Source organism: Cannabis sativa, chromosome 6, assembly GCF_029168945.1.
Source record: "Cannabis sativa cultivar Pink pepper isolate KNU-18-1 chromosome 6, ASM2916894v1, whole genome shotgun sequence".
Lineage (NCBI taxonomy): Eukaryota > Viridiplantae > Streptophyta > Magnoliopsida > Rosales > Cannabaceae > Cannabis > Cannabis sativa.
In genome coordinates, this window is record NC_083606.1 from 13,832,057 (window position 1) to 13,851,809 (window position 19,753).

At 37.7% G+C, this 19,753-nt stretch overlaps 2 protein-coding genes across 2 annotated transcripts; both read left to right on the forward strand.

The window, feature by feature from the left end:
- The first annotated feature begins 49 nt into the window (after positions 1-49).
- Positions 50-2,182, forward strand: LOC115724853 (uncharacterized). The gene is made up of 3 exons (XM_030654215.2): positions 50-851; positions 1,358-1,655; positions 1,925-2,182. Exons 1-3 carry the CDS (start codon positions 195-197, stop codon positions 1,999-2,001), a joined length of 1,032 nt encoding a protein of 343 aa, XP_030510075.1. The 5' UTR covers positions 50-194; the 3' UTR covers positions 2,002-2,182.
- A 13,383-nt stretch (positions 2,183-15,565) lies between these two features.
- On the forward strand, positions 15,566-16,396 carry LOC115694944 (uncharacterized). The gene has a single exon (XM_030622046.1). It carries the CDS (start codon positions 15,566-15,568, stop codon positions 16,394-16,396), a length of 831 nt encoding a protein of 276 aa, XP_030477906.1.
- Positions 16,397-19,753: the final 3,357 nt, after the last annotated feature.

Genomic DNA, 19,753 nt, shown 5'->3' on the forward strand with positions numbered 1-19,753 from the left:
CGTCAAGACGATTTTATAACTAAAACGACATGTCGTTTGATCCTATACTCATTCTCATCATAAACCCTTGAAAACTAAAAACCCTCGAAATCAATATTCTAAAATCTTTGGAAGACAGCACTAGCCGACGTTGCTCACCATCTTTCCTTCTCCATTGACCCATCACCTGTCGTAGAAGAATCGAAATCGTCACCATGAGTCTAATCGCAGGTTCATACGAGCGATTCATATGGGGATTCAAGCTCAAACCCCTTAAACAAAGCTCCGACGGAAAAACACTAACCCTAACCCCTTTATTCTCTTACCCTTCCCACGTTTCCTCCATCACCACCGTAGCCGCTGCCGGACCCGCCGCAGCTTCTGGTGGCTCCGACGACACCATTCATCTCTACGACTTCGCCGCAGCCTCATCTCTCGGCTCACTCAACGATCACACTGCCACCATTACTTCCCTCTCGTTCTTCACCCCTCCCAGCATCTCTTTCCCTCGCAACCTCATCTCTGCGGCCTCTGATGGCACCGTCTGCATCTACGACGCGGACCCCTTTGTCCTCCTTAAGACGGTTAAGGTCCATAAGAAGGGAATCAACGACCTCTCCGTGCACCCTTCGGGAAGGTTGGCGCTGACGGTGGGGCGAGACGAGTGTCTTGGGATGCTCAACTTGTTGAGGGGTAGGAGGAGCTTTTTTTGCCGGATGGGCAGGGAGGCTAGCATGGTGGGATTTGATTCTACTGGGGACAAGTTCTTTATGGTTATGGATGACAAGATTTCGATTCATGAGACTGAGGATGCCAGGATTGTCTCCGAATTGGAGAACCAGAAGCGGGTTCTCTGCGCTGCCTCCGGCGAGGTTAGTTATTTTTTTGGTTCTTTGTTTCTGTCATTGCTCTTGGATTCAATTTTGTATTGCAAGTTTATTTTGTATTTGCTCACTTCATGTTGAAGTTTCTGGTATTTATAGTGGGCTATGTAATGGTTTGATTTGATAGTTCATAGTAAATTCCGCAGAGCTTTAGGACATTGAATTTGTGATACCATTTGTAAAGGGTCTGTAAAATGGATTATTCTTTATGCGTTTGGTCATGAAGAAAGTAATTCTTTTCTGTTTCTGGTTCATATTGAATTTAAGCTTCCTGGAAAATGGATTATTTTATTCAAAAGTGTTGTATAATGTTTTTTTTCTTACCCTTATTTCTTAAGATACGCAACTGTAATATACTACAAAAGCAAAACTTAGAAGAACTGCAATTAGGACTTTGTATGTAGGTTTTGTCAAAAAAAAAAGAGAAGATTGTTTGTAGGTTTGTGTGTGTCATTTTGGCTCTTTTAATCAATATTAAACCTGATTTATTGTAGAGTGGTCTTCTTTTTACTGGTGGTGAGGACCGGAGTATTGTAGCATGGGATACAAACAGTGGGAAGGTTGCGTACAACATTGAAGATGCACATTCTTCTCGTGTAAAAGGAATTGTTGTGCTCACTAGGAATGCGGGTGCTGTTGCTGATGACGACCCTTACTTAATAGCTTCTGCATCATCGGATGGGGTTATACGAGTTTGGGATGTTCGTATGGCTGTTAATGAAAAGCCAAATCCATTAGCCGAGGCCAATACAAACTCAAGAATAACTTGTCTTGCTGGATCTTCTCTTAAATGTAAGTTTTGTTACTGCCGCCATATACCCTTATAAAACAAATTGAGTAGATTTTTTTTTAGTGTCAAGTGCTAGAATTTATTTTAATAGCTAAACTTGTAATGCAACCATTTGAAATGGAGTAACAGAGCAAACTGGAAAATGTATTATCAGTTATGATGTCATATAAGAGAAAAAAATGCTTGTATTTACTTACAAAATCTCCATCTTCTTCACGAGGTTTATCAAGTTATTTATTATATTGTTCTTTGTTTTTTTCTTCTTGTTTAGCAACGAAAAGGCTACGACTTGGAAGCAGTGTACCAGGAGGAGAAAATGATGGTGTTGCTACAGAAGACATGACATGATAAATATGGCTAGTTTGAAAACTCCTTGTAAGGTCTTTATATGAATCATGGTATATATTGCCAAGGAACCGCAATGAGTTGAGTTTTGTCACTAAAAAATGTTGGTTCTTGTGATTCAACATATCAATTTTGCCTATATATCTATTTGAATTAAAATTTAGTGTATTATTTCCTTCTTTCTCGTTGTGGTCCATTAGCATTATATTGACAGTTTGGGGATCAAAGCATTGTTGTGGGTCTGCATCTTCCAATCTCTGGTTAGTGTTTTTATCAAAACAATGTTATTGATTCTTAGAAAAAGGGAAAAAAAATAATATTTCTCAATCTTATATATTTTTAGTGTTTCATCATTGACTATTACAAGAAAGTAGGAAGTGGAAATTGAAGGTGCTTATTGAAACCAGAGCATTTTTCCAATAGTTTAATAATAATGAGCATCCTATACCACTGTTCGTACAGATGAATATAGGTCTTACATATCTGAATTTAAATTTATTTTAAATTAATGCAGTCATGGTGATATGTCATGCCCTAGGGATACTCTAAGATGCTTAATAGCAGTGCTTGTTGGTCTTGTTAAACTTATATACCTAGTAGTGATTCTTCTTGGTTTAGGCCCTTTAGTGTGTTTCTTTTGCATATCCACCTAGCCTTAAAATATGTGAAAATGGAAAATTTATAGCAAATACTGCTTTAGGGCTACGAAGATACCCATAATATAGATTTTGTGGGAGGAAATTTGGTGATCTCTTGGGTTGGATTTTTGTTACTAGCCAAAAATGCTCATTGTCTTGGTTGAAGCTCCTAGTTTTTGGACATAAAAGTGAAAACTAATTAGAGGCTTTTCTTTCGATTTCAGCTTCAGTGTTTTTCTTCGTAAAGATTAGAAACTACTGCAGTAAACTAAACAACATTATTTAGAGCTTATTTTTTGAATTTTTGTCTTTATCATCCTTGAATTCCAGCTCCAAGTTTTGGTATATAATAATAGATGAAACATTTTACTGACTTCATCTTCAAATCAGCACTTGATCTCAACAAGTTCAGCACAATAACTGAACTGGGTTCTATCTTTTCCGTTCTCATTCTTGATAAAAATTCCAAAAATCCTATCTAGGAACGCAGTTTCCCATTAAACACAACTGATCGAATGGCTAAGAGCAAGTAATGCAATATTACAATATAGACTTAGTGAAAAAAATGTGTTCTAATAGTATTTATCGAGATTTTCAAAAACTAATTAAATAAAAGCTTACAAAGTAATAAAATCAATAAATAAAGTAGACAAAGATTTTTATGTGGTTTGGGTGTTAATTATTCTTAGTCCTTGTGTGAGTATATGAGCCTTAGAAGGCTTGTTTAATGTATTACAATGGTGTTTACAGTAAAAAAAACTCTAATTTTGCTCTATTGGTTTCTCTTGAAGAACAAGAAAACTTAGAGAGATTTTGATAGAGCTTTGGCTATCTCTTTTTCGATCCCTCTTTTGCATAAAAATAAATGAGTATTTACAGGTTAATGTACGGGCATAGACATACCCATGACCAGCCTAAGGTTTCTGTAAAAAGCCCACTTACTATTGGGATAAAATACATAAAATATCTGACTATTAGGTCCCCAAGATGGTTCTTTCTCGTGTGTCAAATCATCCGTACAGTGGGGACCATTGTTGGTGCAGGACACATTGAGGAACTAAGGGTTGAGGTACCCGCGAAGGGGCCTCAGTAAGACCTTGCCCTTGAGACTGCCCGAAAGGGGAAAATGAGAATAACTACAGCAAATGGCAAAGCAAAGGTCTCGTCTTCATCTCCCCTTGTTTATAATGATTCTGTCTGGGAGATGGACCAAAACACTAACAAGTTCAGGTCATGCGGGATGATGGAGAACTTGTCTACTGAGGGGGCAGTCTGTAATATTCCCGAACTGGTGTGGAACAAGCTATCAGTCGCGGGAGAATCTGCTTCCTAGAGCGTTCAACGCTTGGAGTTGGGCCCATATCTCAAGTGGGGCACACTTACCCCTGAGAACTTACTTTGCGAGGTTTTCTGCGAAGGTTGGAATTGCACCTTTTCAGTTGATTCCACCATCTTATAAGTTATTGTCTGGGTGGTATGTACTTTTTAAGATGGGGAAAGTTGAACCCCAAAGTCCAGAAGAGATCTTGTATTGCTATGCTCTCAAACCTCAACCCATGTGTGCTAACAAACACAAGATTAGATTTTATAAATTGGAAAAGTATCTGGACGTGCAGTGCCCCATTAACATAACATCACACTCCTATGACCTCTGAGAATACTGGTTCTTCTCCACTGGGTTCCCAGTGAAGAGGGTACTAAATCTTCCTGTAGACTTCAAAACTCCTAGTAAGATTTTCTTTTTATCTCTATTCGGTATTCTTTCCTTGTTTAGAATCTATCTATATATATATATATATATATATATATACAAATAAGAGATATGAAACGGTGACATAACACATTATAATCTCTCTAAATAGTAATATTTGTTCTCTCCTTAATTCTTTAATATTTTTAACTTTTTATTATAAGAATTTATTTTCTAAGAGAAAAAACATTAAAATTTATAATGGTTGTTGATAAATCTATATAAATATATATAAAGGTGAGATATGACACTCTATATAGTATATACTATCTAAGGATCAAAATTCTAATCTATTTCTCTAAGGAGATTTATTTAAAAGTTAACAACAATTTATTTTATCTTAACAATATGTATAATTTGAATTTAAATTTAATAAATCTTTTAATTACTTTTTTAGCTATAAGTTTTTTAATTATTTTTTATTTTTTTAAATAATTTTAGTTTTGAATTTGAATTTTTAATTATTTGTTTGTTTAAATCATTTATTTGTTGAAATAAACAAATATAAATACAGTAATCAATACTTCTGGTAAAATTATTATAGTATTTATACATAATAAAAAATTGATTCAAACGATTTTATAAATTTCTTTCTTTTATTGATTTTGGTAATATTTGGTAAATTTTTTATGTGGTGATGATATCGATTTTAAATATTGTGAGATACAGTATTGATAATAGGTTTGATGTAGTGATGATTATAAGTGAGATACGGTACTGATGATGTTGGTTTTGAATATAGTGACGACTACAAGTGAAATGCAATGATGATTATGATTTTGAATATAGTGACGACACCGAGTAAGATACGGTAATGACAACAATTTTAAACTTTTTTTTTCAATCTACACAGCTAAAATATAATTTGTCATAATTGTATTGTAATAATTTTAATCACGTGACATAAATTTTGTGGTTTGTAGTGATCAATACAATTTTAATATATCAAGAATCATGGTTGTGGTTTCAAAATTTATTTAAATTTATATTTTCATTTTATAATTTTAATTTTCACAATATTTTATTGATTTTTTAACAACACAATATTTCATTCATTATATCAACTTAATAAACATAAAATAAAAATTAATAAATAATAAAAATAATTAATATATATAATATTTACATTCACCGCACGAAGGGCGGCTATGTTGCCTAGTTCATGACTAATGGAATTTTTCCATTTGCGACAGCACCTCTGCCTCAGACTCCTGTGAACGAGGAGCTAGAGACAAGATTGGCCTTTTACGCCCCAATTCTGGACAGTGCGTTGAACGTGAGTAACCTGGTTACTACGAAGCTGCTCCACAAATATGGGCTCATAGCGTGATTCCAAAGTGTTGATAACATCAACAATAAGGGCATTGGCTATATTTCTTTGGAGGTTAAGGAAAAAATTGTCATTGAGGTCTTTAAAATTTTGAAGGGGGCCTTACAAGAGGATGAACGTTCGATGGCAGATTGGGCATTCTGCCATCCCAACCCCTTGATTGAAGAAGAACTCGCAGAGAGGTTTGTCATTACATACCCAGATGTGGGTATTCTTGGAGCTAGTACCTTGGAAAGAGGTAAAAGGCCCTTCAATTTATTTTATACCCGCGACCTTAATAGTATCACTACAAGAAATCGTACTTTTACCGATAAATTTTTGCACCAATAAAAGTACACTAAATGCACCGACAAACCTTTTGTTAACTCAAATTTTTAGGTCTCCTTGTTTTGATGATTAACAAATATTTGATTACTATTTGTTACTAATGATTTGTTGATTTTGTAGCAAAATTAAAAGAGAAAATAAATCTTTCATGATAAATTGGTATTTTTACCGAACTTTTGAAAGCAACCCAAAATGGATTCAACAAGCATATCAAGAGCAAAAGATTCATCAAGGGATCAACAACTCAAGACCCTATTCAAAAGAGGTCTTCAAAAGTCCAAAGTCAAAAGTCAACCCGAAAGTCAAAGTCAAAAGTCAACTCTCGGGAAAAGTCAACATGGGATCAAAAATATGCAAATCAAGCTAGGAGACTCATCTACATTAAGACTACTCAAAATCAAATGGTATAAATTTACTTTAGTCTTGTTAAAGTGATTTGCATAGCACACTAAGTTTTATAAATTTAAATTTTGGCCCATTCACTAACTTGTGCAACAAGTTTTCTCACACGATAGTTCAAAATTTTTTTTGATTGAATTTCTAAATCACATTTTGTTTAACTAAGAGAACAAAGTTGGAATTTCTGAAATCAGATAATCGAGTAAGAAGTTATGCGCGTTTTAGTCCCAAAAAATGGCATTTTTGCCTCTGTTAGCCATCCAGAATTCCGATTCCCATTCGCTAACGGCTATAAACGGCTATTTTTCTCTTAAACACTATATAAACTTGATTTTTCTTTCAAAAAATAAGTTGGTTGAGCATTTATTTCAAATATCTAACCTATCTAAGTGAGATTAAAGAGCTTCCAAGTTTGAAATCCAACAAACACTTTTCACACACCTTGAGCCAAAATTTGTGTTTATTCATCTTGAGTGTGCTTTCTTTTCACTCTAGGTTTCCATTGTATCATCATATTTCTAGAGTGATTTTGCTTGTAATATCAAACACATTTTCATATTGTGATTGAGGTGAGGTTGGCACCGGTATTGTAAACAACCCGGTTATAGTGAGATTGGCACTTCAACAATCTGAGAAAGAGGTTAATAGTCCTCGGGGGTGCGAAACTATTGTAAGAGGTTTGGAAATACCTTGGTGAAAATTTCCCAGTTATAAGGGTTAGTCAAGCCCGTTAACTTGGCTCGATATTGGAACTCAAAGCTAGGTCCATAGCTTTGAAGACCAAGGACGTAGGTGGCATAGCTCTACCGAACCTTGTAAAAATCGAGAGTTTGCATTTTTTAATCCTTAAACTCTTTACTTTACAGGTTTGATTATTTGTCATAATATATTACTTGCTTTTATTTGATTAAGTGACTAATTGCTTAATTTTGTGTTAAAAGTTTTAATTTACCGAAATTAGTTTAAATTTCCAATTCACCCCCCTCTTGGAAACATATCTTGGGCTAACACCTTTGCCAGTGCATAATTACGCTGGCAAAAGAAGTCAACGATACTTGGTTGGTAAAAGAGCTTTTACCGGGGCATAGGTGAATTGTGCCAACAAAACTAGCTTTTGTCGGCGCTAATTAGCACTGCGACAACTTCAACGCCTGGATAAACGAATACCCTAGTCCTCCTTAAGCCAGCTTAGAATCCTTTTTGTTGGCGCATCGCCTTTTCCCCACATTTGGCACGAAAGGTTTTGCCGGTGCACATATTGCGCCGGGAAAACATTTTGCGCCAATGTGGGAAAAAGCACGAGTGATTTAGGGGTAAGTTAATGCATCGGTAAAACATTTTGTTTTAAATTAATAAATTAAATATAATAATAATTAAATTAATTATAAATATAAAATTATATTTTATAGAAGCATAACTAGAAAAAAAAAACAAACAGTATTTACATTGATAATTATAAGTTTTTTCGATCGAACTAATATACAAAAATATTAGTTTTGTACTAAAATTAATAAGTAATAAAAATTTTTAAAACTAACAGTAAATAAACAAAATATTAAAAGATGTTCGGAAAGAAAAAAGTAAAGTTCTAACTGTGATATAAAATATGTAATATTCTAAAGACAAGTAATGTCATCGTCGTTGTTGCTCTGAGTCTCGGGAGGATACGATGACAATCCAGCACTAGGAGCAGTGGGGAATGGTGGAAGAACCATCAGAGGCAAGTTGAAACCTGGCACAGCCCGAGAGAGATACTCAAACTGATCTTGGAATCGTTTGAGGTAGAGTTGTTGTGTTTTATATTGCTGCCTTGTATACTGAGTTGTCTGCTCTACTTCCTCCATTTTCTTCTGTAAGGCCTCGTATTGTTCCATAGTAACAGTCGGATGAGCATAAGAATTCATGGCATGTGCTCTTTTGGCCCCAACTGCCTTCAATCTTGGGAGATGGCCAAAGCCTCTTAGATGTCGAGATCGCTCCCCGAGTACTTGTGTCATAACAGGCAAGTCTCGGGGGTACTATCTTTGTCGGGTCTACAGCGGTCTCATCAGGCTGATCCTCAGTGGGCACTGGTTGACTTGCAACCAATTCAACCATTTGCTCCTAAAACAAATAAATAAATTAAATAGTTAGTTAAAATACAAAAAATTGAAATAAACTGTTAGAAATCAATATAAAGGTAAACTTACATAAGCTTGTTGCGTATATTCGTTGCGCTAATTGTTATCTTTATGGTAGAACATTTGAAAAGTTTCCACAACAGTTGAAAGTTCTTCTGTCCCGGGGTTAACCTATATTTTAGAAAAAAAAAGTGTTATTATTGTATTTTTGCAAAAAAAATAAGACTTATCAATGACAATATATTATATGAAGTTACCCCAGCGACAACATGTGAAACAATAGGCTTTAATCCCCAGCCTTCTTGAAGTTTCATCTTACCTCGAATTTATTTATTTTTTGCTGCTCTTGCCTGAAATTAATATTTTTTCTTACAACTAATTATTTATTATTGATTATATAACGTAAAATATTACTAAAATTAATAATTTTATTAAGTACCTTTTGTTTGTTTGTGTTCCTGTAAGCATTACAATCACTTCACACCTCCTGAGTTACTCCATCAGGAGGTAACATGTCTGCCCTCTCCTGTCCAAGCTCCTCAATATTTTCGATTTATTTCTTCTTATAATCAGACCGTCAGTCATGTAAATCTTTTGACATCTTGTACTCACCATAGTCTACGAACGCAAGATAATCTCGCGGGAGCATAAACTTTATCTACAAAAAAGTTACACATTTACATTAGTACATTAATTAGAAATTTAAGAATAATATACGAAATTATAAATTTAGAAATAAATTACGAAATAACTCAAGTCTGTCCCACAATGCATTTATTTCATCTCTAGAAACATCTTTCCATTTGAATTTATTTATGGAGATGGACATACGAACCATCCATTTACACATGTTGTTGAACTTTTTTCTGTTTTTGCCGACTGGGGTGCCCGTTTCTTCATGCAATTCATTGTGTAGTTTGGCAGCCGGTATTTTGGAAAGCGCTTTCTCAACACTTTTGCCTTTGTATTTACCTCTTACCCCTTTCTTTTTCGAAGAGCTGCCACTTGGTGTAGACATACTATATATACAACACTTATTTTCAGATTTAAAATGAATAACTATATTCACAACATATTAAAGAAGAACATATGAAATTGTTATTCATATTAAAACATCATTACAATTACAATTCATCATCATCATCAGCTACATATACAACATTATTATACTATCACTCTCCGATTCTAAGCAATTATTGTCTTGGTCATTTAGACCCTCGTTGTTGTCATCGACAATGAAATCATCTAACTGTTGAGGCTCAGAATTCACACAATGGATATTTGCAACTTCAGTTGGGTTCACATCATGGTGAAAGTAGTCAACATCATCCAACTGTGAAAGTTGAATAACTAACTGAGTTTCAACTGAATTATTTTCTTGTATAAAGGATGTATCCCCATCATCGTTAGGGAAATCCCAGACATTCTGTGGGATGTACTCGTTCACAATCAGCTAGTCTTTACTGTTCTTAAGATCAGGAATGTAATGTATCAATTTTGCTTGAGATGCAAGTATGAACGGTTCACTTTGGTACTACTCTCGGTTGACACAAATGCTAGTAAGAACACCATCACTATTCATTCTACTCCCATTAGTGTCAAACCACTTACACATAAATAAGAGAACACTGCATTCCTTTAAATAAGTGAACTCAATAATTTTTTCAAGTGTGCCATAGAAATTTTGTCCATCTTCACCGGGCACCATAACACCGCTATTTTGTGTTTTGCGGTTATCATCTCTTTCCTTCACCAAAAATTTAATGCCGTTCACTATGCACCCAGGATTAAAATAAATTGTTAGATTCACTGGGTTTGCAATAATATACAACTCATCTGATACTGTAACATGATAGCTCAACCATAGTTTATTAATCTATAATTCAAAAAAAATGACAGTTATTAAGGAAAATTCAAGAGTTAGGGTGAACAAGATTATGAATATTTAGAGGCAACAATGCTTACTCAAGTTTTAAACCTTTCAGGAAACTCAATCTTTTGCACATTTTTAATATTGCCTATGCCCCTTGTTTGAAGCAACTCCTTGTGCTCACTACATCAAAACGCACTTGGTAAGTTAAGATTTTTTGAGATGAAGTCAAATATTATTACTTATTGTTAATGAAATTTATATTTACTTGATATACGACTCAACCTTTGTGCAATTTTTCAATATGTACCACTTTGCCTTACGCTTGCTTATCATTGGTAATGTGTCGACTGTCCTCATACCCAGTGGTCGGCCAACATGCTTGAATAAAGAAAATTGTCGAGTTGACATGTTTGGGATGATGTCATTTCCGTTCAGGACGGTTGAATCAAGTTTCCACTTCTCAGAAGTACATAGAACAAAATTTGATGCCTCATTAACCACAAAAGACTCAACATTAGAGCCTTCCGGACGGGCACGAATCTTGACATATTACTTGTACATAGACATTGACTGCTCAATGGGATACATCCACCTGTACTGCACTGGTTCACCTAGTATGGCTTATTTAGGGAGATGCATAACTACGTGAACCATTATGTCAAAGAAAGCTGGTGGGAAAATAGTTTCTAACTTGCATTAAATAGTTAGAACATTTTTTTTTTGTATTTTTTCCAAATCAGAAACATTAAGTGTTCTTGAACATAATTGTTTGAAATACACACACAACTCAATGATTGTGTCTCAGATTTCTTTTTTCAAGTACTTAAGGATACCTGTCGGTAATAAACGTTGTAACAACACATGACAATCATGGGATTCGAGCCCAAAAATCTGTCTGGTGTCCAAGTTTAAATTTTTGTCTAAGTTTTCTGCAAAACCTTCTGAAAATCGTATAGAATTTATAAAATCTGCTACTTTAGTCCATTCTTGAACAATAAGTGTGTAACTAGCTAGAGTCTTTTTCCACTTCCCATTTCGATCTTCATACAACCACAACTCACGTCATATTTGCAAGTCTTACAAATCCATTCTCGCCTTCTTGGTATCCTTTGACTTTCCATCGATACTTAGAAGAGTACCTACTAAGCTGACACACACATTTTTCTCAATGTGCATTACATCGAGATTATGTGGCAAGGACAAATTCTTTTAGTACTCAAGTTCAAAAAATATACTCCTTTTTGACCAATTTAGCTCTTCAGTAGAATGCTTCCGTTTCACACCCCTGAACTGTTTGTGTTTTTCAGGCAAACAAAATTGAATTCAGTCCAATTGAGATAAAATATCATCCCCTGTCAATACAGGAGGTGGGGCTCTCTTCTCAGGCTTACCCTCGTATTTTTTGCTTCTCCTTCTTGGATCATTCAATTTCAAGAAAATGTTTGTGGCCAACATATCCAATCTTACTGTTTAGGCCAATGGAAGGAGTGTCTTTATTGCAAGTGGGACGCGCCATATACCCTTTCGTGCTCCAACCAAACATTAGAGCATAAGCAGGAAAATTATTGATTGTCCACAACACTGCCGCATGCATTGAAAATACAGTTCCGTTGTAGGCATCTCGGGCTTCAACACTCATCTCCCAGAACTGTTTCATTTAATCAATTAACGGTCTCATAAACATATCCATATATTTTCCAGGAGATGATGGACCTTGAATCAATAAGGTCAATAACAACGATTTAGAACTCATGCACTTTTAGGGTGGCAAAAGACAGATGAAGCCAGTTAAAGCACTTTTATTCTTTAACATCTGCAGGATGCCTAAGCACACCGTCTTCTTTCAGTCTCTGTGAGTAATGCCATCACATGTCCTCAGCGGTGTGTCTTGAGCAATATAATTATTTTAGTCTCGGTTTGAGTGGGAAGTACCGCATAACTTTGTAAGGAACATTTTTCCCTTACTTTTTTTTTTCACCCAATGTGATTCGCCAGATACAGGGCAAAACTCTTTGTTCTCAGTCTCCTTCCCAAAAATGGCACAATTATATACTTGCACAAATCTATTGAGTCGTAACCCAAACCTAGATTGTGCAATCGCATCTTCAACTCATAGTGAAACTTCGATAATTTTGTCCCTTCCAAAAATAGTTCAATCAAGATAGACAACAACATATCAAAAGAGTGTTACTCCACTTATTCAAAACCTTAAGCTTTACTAGCGCATTGATGGTAAATTTTTCGCAACCAAGATACGACTCAGACTCCATCTCCTTAAACAAGCCATTATGCTTGTTGTTGTCATTGATTGAGGGTTCATTGAAAAATTCTGTAGTGCTACACTTCCGTTGATGATTATAAATAACAGATACTTTTTATATATTTAAGATATTATGACTTTATCATCTCTCACATTTAATATATTTGTTATTTATTTTGTCCTTTTTTATTTTTTCTAATTGTTGTAATAAGTTTGTTCATGATTATTTTCATAACCTTTAAGTATAAAATATTTCAGTGTTGGTTTAAAAAATTTCCTTCTTGGCTTGTAGATGCTGTTGGAATTTCTTTTGTGTCGAAATGAATTTCTACATCCATAAATTTTTAATACCAAGCTCTAAAAAACCACCAGGGCCGTCTCAAGGTGTGGAGAGGCCTAGGAAAAAATTTGAAATGAGGCCTTTTTTCGTTTACAAAAAATTAAAATTAATATTATTTATTTATTTATTTATTATTTTGAGATATTATTTATTATTTAAATTTTGAAACAATATAATCTAACTATTTTATCCCCATATGACAAATAATTTTTCTCACCATATAAGCTAACATAAACTTTCATTTGCAAAATATAGAGGACTTTACAGTTTAATACAAGAATGCTCTGAGGGAGCTCACTTCAAGGAAGTAATCGGAGAATTGTACGCAATTGCTCTAGTGCACTCACTTGCAAACATTTGACATGGATCCATCTACTGTAAGCAATTTATTCAAAGACTCAGTCCAAATATCCCATGAGGATATCACCCTCACGCTCAACCCAGGGGAGGTTGATGAACCTGAAGAAGCAAACCAGATTTTGTTGGGAAAAATTCTGAGTCGTTACAAACTAGGGAAGGCAGCAATACAAGGGTCTCTTAAGCTGTCCTGGAACGCCATTAGAGGCTGGAAATGGAAGGAAATAGAAGGAGGTATCATCCAGTTCACGTTCGCCAACCGGAACGATGCATTGAACGTGCTTTCTCGTCGACCCTGGTTTGTGTGTGGATATCTTCTAATCATAATGTCGTGGCTTGTCTGGCTTACCCCGTCCGAAGTTAGGTTTGACAAAACTCCTCTGTGGGTGAATGTAGAAAGTATTCCCCCCTTCTATTGGAATCGATCAAACCTGAAACAGTTGGCATCCAAAGCCTCCCCTGTTCATGAACTGCCTATGGGTATTGAGGACGCCGTAGGCCTTAGCACTCTGAGATTCTGGGCTACAATCGACCTCAACAAGCCAATCTTCTCAGGCTTCTTCCTTCGCAGACAAAAGCTTAAAGACCTGTGGATCCAATACAGGTATGAGCGTCTACCCAAACTTTGCTTCAAATGTGGAATGCTAACCCATGATCAGAGTATCTGCTTCAAAGCCCCCACGGTGATTAAAGACGATAAAGGTAACTTCTACCCAATGTTTGGGACTTGGTTGAAACATGAAGCCAAAGAAAAATCCACATTCACCTCTCCTTTAGCCAAATGGTTCCAAGACTGGACTCTCCAAAAGCGACTTGGTCATGACTTGGTCCTTAGAAACCAATTCAAGATCCACAAGGCCATTCTCCACGGAGACTCCGACGAACTACGCGAATGCAGGCTGCAACTTCCGGCCAAAAAACGAATTGCCTCCGACGAAGATGAATCCAATTCTGGGCTACACCAACAAGAGGTGGTCATTACCCAAATCCCTCTTGTGAGACTGCCGGGTATTGGGGAGATTGCTCCTTTTGGTAATAATTCAAAAGTGGTAGTCATCCAAGACCTGAAGGATGCCGCCCCTGAGAATTCAACTGATGTCACCAATGGAATGCCACAACCTACTGTGAGTCGTGATGCTGAGGGCTCTGAGAGCACCAAAGCTAGCCGTTTGGAGATAGAGACCACTGATGGAAATGCCTCTTTTGGAGAGGCAAATAAGATACTTGGAAGTGTACCCATACAAAATGACCATTTGGGCAAGAAACCGACAACTGGGGGTGACCCACTTTGTACTCCGGAGTCCAAGGATATTTGTGGACCAAGTGCTGGGCCTAGTGTAGATTTAAATGGTAAATCCATTCCTTACTCCTCTTCCATACTTGGTACCCAGGCCCAATTGGTAGATTGGCCCTCAACTCAATGTTGGGCCGAGCCTCAAGCCCGTAAGCTTCTCATGGGCTCTCTCACTGTGGATAAATTCTTTAGAGAACCAATGTTGTTCAACCCAATTCTAGACATTGATGACTTCAGAGTTGAGGAACATTCTAATGGGCCGAGAAAACGCAAAGCCTGTGATGGTTTGACATTCTACCCCTCTCCTAAGGCCCGTAACTCAAATGGGATTGTATCCCAACTCAACGGTCCACAAGATCCTATTATTCAGGATCCAGGTGAGTCTTCGACTCCCATACCCCCCTCTTCGCCCTCTTTGACAATTCCTGAAGAACACGAGCCTCTCATGCGCAGTGTTGATATTTCCTCTGGAGAATTAATTACGCCAGGATCGTCAAAACAACGGGGAAGACCCAGGGGGAGGAAAAACATTATCTCCAACGAACCTACTCCTCAAAAGAGAAGGGGACGACCCCCCAAGAATCAATGTGATCTATCCCCCACTCCAAAAGTTTTCAAGTAGACAAAAAAGAACCCGAGACCGAGTGGAAGCACATTCACTGTCAATCGCAATTGGGAAGGAAGAGATTTTGATCTTAAGATAGATCTCAGTAACCACTTTGTCATTGTGGAGAAACAGAGCATCCCCAGGGGCAATTGCACGATTACTGAGCTAGATCCCACAGTGACTGAGGAACAGAGAAGTAATGAGGAAAATTCCAATTCAGATTTTCGTTTTGGGGCTATGGAGGCTGGCCCGGAAGAGCCTCCAGTGGAGCCATGAAGATTTTATCTTGGAACTGCCGTGGTCTCGGGAATACCACGACAGTTCGACATTTGGCAGCCCTCGTTCGCCACCACAATCCCGAGATAGTGTTGATTTCAGAAACTCATCTAACTGAAGATAGATTTGTAAGAACTTGTTCCAAACTTAAATTTGCTAATTTCCATTATGTTCCCCCTTTGGGATACTCGGGTGGGTTTGGAATTTGTTGGTTGCAGGGAGTCGACTGCACCATCCGTGACTCTAATAAGAATAACATCTCCTGTGTCATCTCCTCCGACCCTCCTGGGAACCCGTGGCACTTACTAGGCATGTATGGCCCCCCTCATAATTCTGATAAAGAAGCCTTTTGGCTCAAAGTTGGAGACTTCACGCTCAATTGCCAGGACCCTCTTCTTATGATTGGCGATATGAATGGTACGTTAAAAGACTCTGAATGTTTCAACTATGCCAATCAAGGTAACTCTTCCCGTTACGCTTTTGATTTTTGTCAGATGGTTAATCGGGTGGGGTTAGTTGACTTGGGATTCCAAGGGCCTGGTTATACATGGTCTAAAGGTAGAAACAGATCGTCCCAAGGTGGGGGTGTTAAGAGGGCTAGATTGGATCGTGGGCTTGCTTCCATTGAGTGGCGTATCCTGTTTCCTAATTCTATTGTTCATCATCTGGCTGCTTCGGGTTCGGATCACCGCCCCATTCTCCTTGACACCTCGGGGGGAGTGAATGGCAGAGGGCGTTCGTTTAAATATGAGAATATGTGGGCTCGAGATCCTCGTTGTTTTTGGGTTGTTAAAGAAGCTTGGTCAAAATGTCTCCATGCCAATTAGATGATCAATTTCTACAGAAAGGTTAAAGCCACAAGTAGAAAACTCAAACAGTGGAACAAATCTCAATTCTGTCACCTCAAAAACTAGGTTCAAGAGGCCACAACTAAGCTGAGGTTCACCGAAAGTCATCACCCCGATAATGCCATGGAGATTGAAGCTGCTAAGAATAAACTCTCGGAAGCACTTCTTAGAGAAGAGATTCATTGGAAACAAAAATCGAGAGTCCAATGGATGGCCGAAGGGGATAAGTGCACCAAGTTCTTTATGGCTTCCACGATTGTAAGGAGACGAAGGAACTTTATTCAGAGTATTAAACCAGGCCCTGGGGAAGATTGGATCAGTGACCCGAATAAGATTGCATCTTGCTTTCTTAGGAAGTTTGAAGATCTATTCAAAAAGAACTCAAGCTGTGATCCTTCCATACTTGCCACTTTATTCCAATCTGAGATCTCAGACCTAGATAGCAAGTTACTTAATGCTATCCCCGACAGGGATGAGATCACTTCAGCCCTTGCAGAAATGAGTAAAGATAAAGCTCCAGGCCCCGATTGCCTACCCCCAAGTTTTTTCAGTCATCATTGGGATACGGTGCACGCTGACTTGATCGAGATGGTCATACACTTCTTCAGAACTTGTGAACTCCCAAAGTTCATAAACGACACTTCCTTTGTTCTTGTGCCGAAGAAGGATGGCCCTGCTTTTACCAATGACTATAGACCCATTGTGCTATGCAATGTGGCCTATAAGATCATCTCCAAGACAATTGCTAACAGATTGAGAGGCTTCCTACCTCAAATTATATCCCGAACCAGGCCGCTTTCGTAAAAGGAAGACATATTGCGGAAAATACGATGATTGCTAGGGAAAATTGTGCACTCTATGAACCGAAGAAGAGGGAAGAGGGGCTTTATGATGATCAAGATCGACATGGAGAAGGCCTATGACAAATTGGATTGGGACTTCATTCTCTCGGTGTTACTTCATTTTGGCTTGCCTGATAAGTTTGTTCAATGGATCAAGCTATTACTTAATGGGGCTACGGTGGGACAATTCAAACCTGAAAGAGGCCTTAGACAAGGAGACCCCTTGTCGCCCTCCCTCTTTATTATGGCAGCCGAAACCCTCTCTCGCCTCATCCTTCTCAAAGAACAGCTGAGGTTAATCAAGGGGTTCAAGATGGGTCGAAGAGGGATATCTTTAAGTCACCTTATGTTCGTTGATGATCTAGTTCTGTTTGGTCAAGCCTCCCTTCGTGAGGCCAAAGAGTTCCTAGAATGTCTAAACACCTACTGCCTATGCTCGGGACAATCTGTCAACATCCAGAAATCTTCAATCTACTTCTCCAAAGGAGTCACTAGCAGAGACGCACAAGCCATTACTCAATGTTTGGGGATGAAAAGAATGTCTAGACAGGCCACCTACCTTGGCCTCCGCCTGTTTAGATCGCTGAAGCGCACTAATGATACTCAGTATTTGGTTGACCGCGTTTCTAGAAGGGTGCAAGGTTGGAAATCCAAACTCCTGTCCAGTGCCGGTAAAGCCTGCCTTATCAAGTCTGTGGGATCGACAATCTCAAACTATGTGGCTGCCTCTGATGTAATCCCAACCACGATTTCCAATAAAATTGACCGAATTTTGAGAGACTTCTGGTGGGGAGATTCGGAGCTAAAACGAAGGATGCACACGGTTGCTTGGGAAACGCTCTGCAAGCCAAAAGTCTCAGGTGGTCTAGGATTTCGAACTACAGAGGCTACCAATAAGGCTTTTCTCATGAAGTGGGCTTGGAAGCTCTTAACTAGCGATGAATGCCTCTGGTACAAAACAATGGAGGCAAAGTACTTCTCCAATGATCAATTTTTAGATATCGAGACAAAATCGTCGGACTCTCTATTATGGAAAGCTATCCTTAAAGCTCGAGTTCATCTCTCGAAGGGCCTTTGCCGTAGGATTGGGAACGGGAATGCTACGTCCATTTGGTTTGATCCGTGGGTGCCAGGGACGAACCCCCTTCCCACTCCTGGGGTGGAGGATGCAGGTGGAGTGAGTTTGGTTAGCAACTTTATCAACAATAATGCTTGGGATGAGAACCTTATCAATAGGTGGTTCCATGAAGACGATGCAAGGAGAATTATCAACATTACTCTTTCGAGTAGGCCTGTTCAAGACTCTTGGCTCTGGATGCCTGAATCAAATGGCAATTTCTCCATTAAGTCGGCCTACAGAACGATCAAGAACTTCAACTCGACCGATGATGGTTCTAGGAAATGGAAAGCCATTTGGGGTGCTAAGATACACAATAGACTCAAAATGTTCTGGTGGAAAATTCTCTCTGACATCCTACTGACTAGAGGAAAACTAGGGCCTATGCTCTCGCTCCCAGATACAAGCTGTCCATTGTGTGGTTCGACGGTTGAACTCTCTTTTCATCTATTTTGGGACTGCCCCTATGCTCGTGTAGTCTGGTTCGGGTGCAGCTGGCAGGTTTGAACCGGTGACCTCAATATTCATGATTGGGAAAACTGGTTGAATTGGTTTGTCACCGAGGTTCATAGTGTTGGAATTAATTTTACCAGGATCTTAGATCTACTTACAAGTATGTTGATTTAACAACCTAAATATGAACTTCTAAAACGATAAACAAAACACATAAAAGTTAAGAATAACTTACGGTGATGGCAGCGGAATTAAGTGTCTCCTTCCACTCAGATCTCTAAACCTTGATTCCTGTGTGTAGCAGAGTATAATCAAGATCTGAGCCCGAATGTCCTTCAGTTGTATGTGATCCTTCACAGTCTTTCAAACTATGATTGAGGTACTGAATGATGTGTGTGGGAACTTCTCTCTCACAAGGATTTCGAAATTTCTCTCTTCTTTTCTCGCTTAAATTCGTGGGTTATTATGCATGCAAGAGAAGAGAACAAGGGCTGCTATATATAGGGAAAAGGGAGAGCTCAACTTTTTAAATAAGCAGTTTCCTCTTTTACTGTGTAATTGATTAACTGCCTTATTTAGTGTGATCCACCACTTTCCTATTATTGCTAGGCTTTGATTAGCAATTACATGGCAATTAAAATTGAAAATAATAATTGGGAAACATGCAAAGGGAGTGGCCAACCATGGTGTGTTATGGGCCTCACTTGAATTTTGCAGTTTCCTTAATTTTATTTCTATTTCTCTAAAAATGCCATTTTTCCAATTCTAACCATTTAAATGCCAAAACTAATTATTTAATAACTAAAATAGATTATTAAATAATATTGTCCTTTAAAATAATTATTAATTAGACATAAAAAGTCTCTTAATTAATAATTAAATCTAGAAACCCTTTTATTTACAATTTCATCCTTAAACTGTGAG

What these genes read in the sequence shown, in the direction of transcription:
- LOC115724853 (XM_030654215.2), top strand. Translation starts at nt 195, where the DNA reads ATGAGTCTAATCGCAGGTTCATACGAGCGATTCATATGGGGATTCAAG. An exon ending in TCTGCGCTGCCTCCGGCGAG is followed by an intron (nt 852 to 1,357) that starts GTTAGTTATTTT and finishes GATTTATTGTAG; the next exon opens with AGTGGTCTTCTTTTTACTGG. An exon ending in TGCTGGATCTTCTCTTAAAT is followed by an intron (nt 1,656 to 1,924) that starts GTAAGTTTTGTT and finishes CTTCTTGTTTAG; the next exon opens with CAACGAAAAGGCTACGACTT.
- LOC115694944 (XM_030622046.1), top strand. Translation starts at nt 15,566, where the DNA reads ATGAAGATTTTATCTTGGAACTGCCGTGGTCTCGGGAATACCACGACA.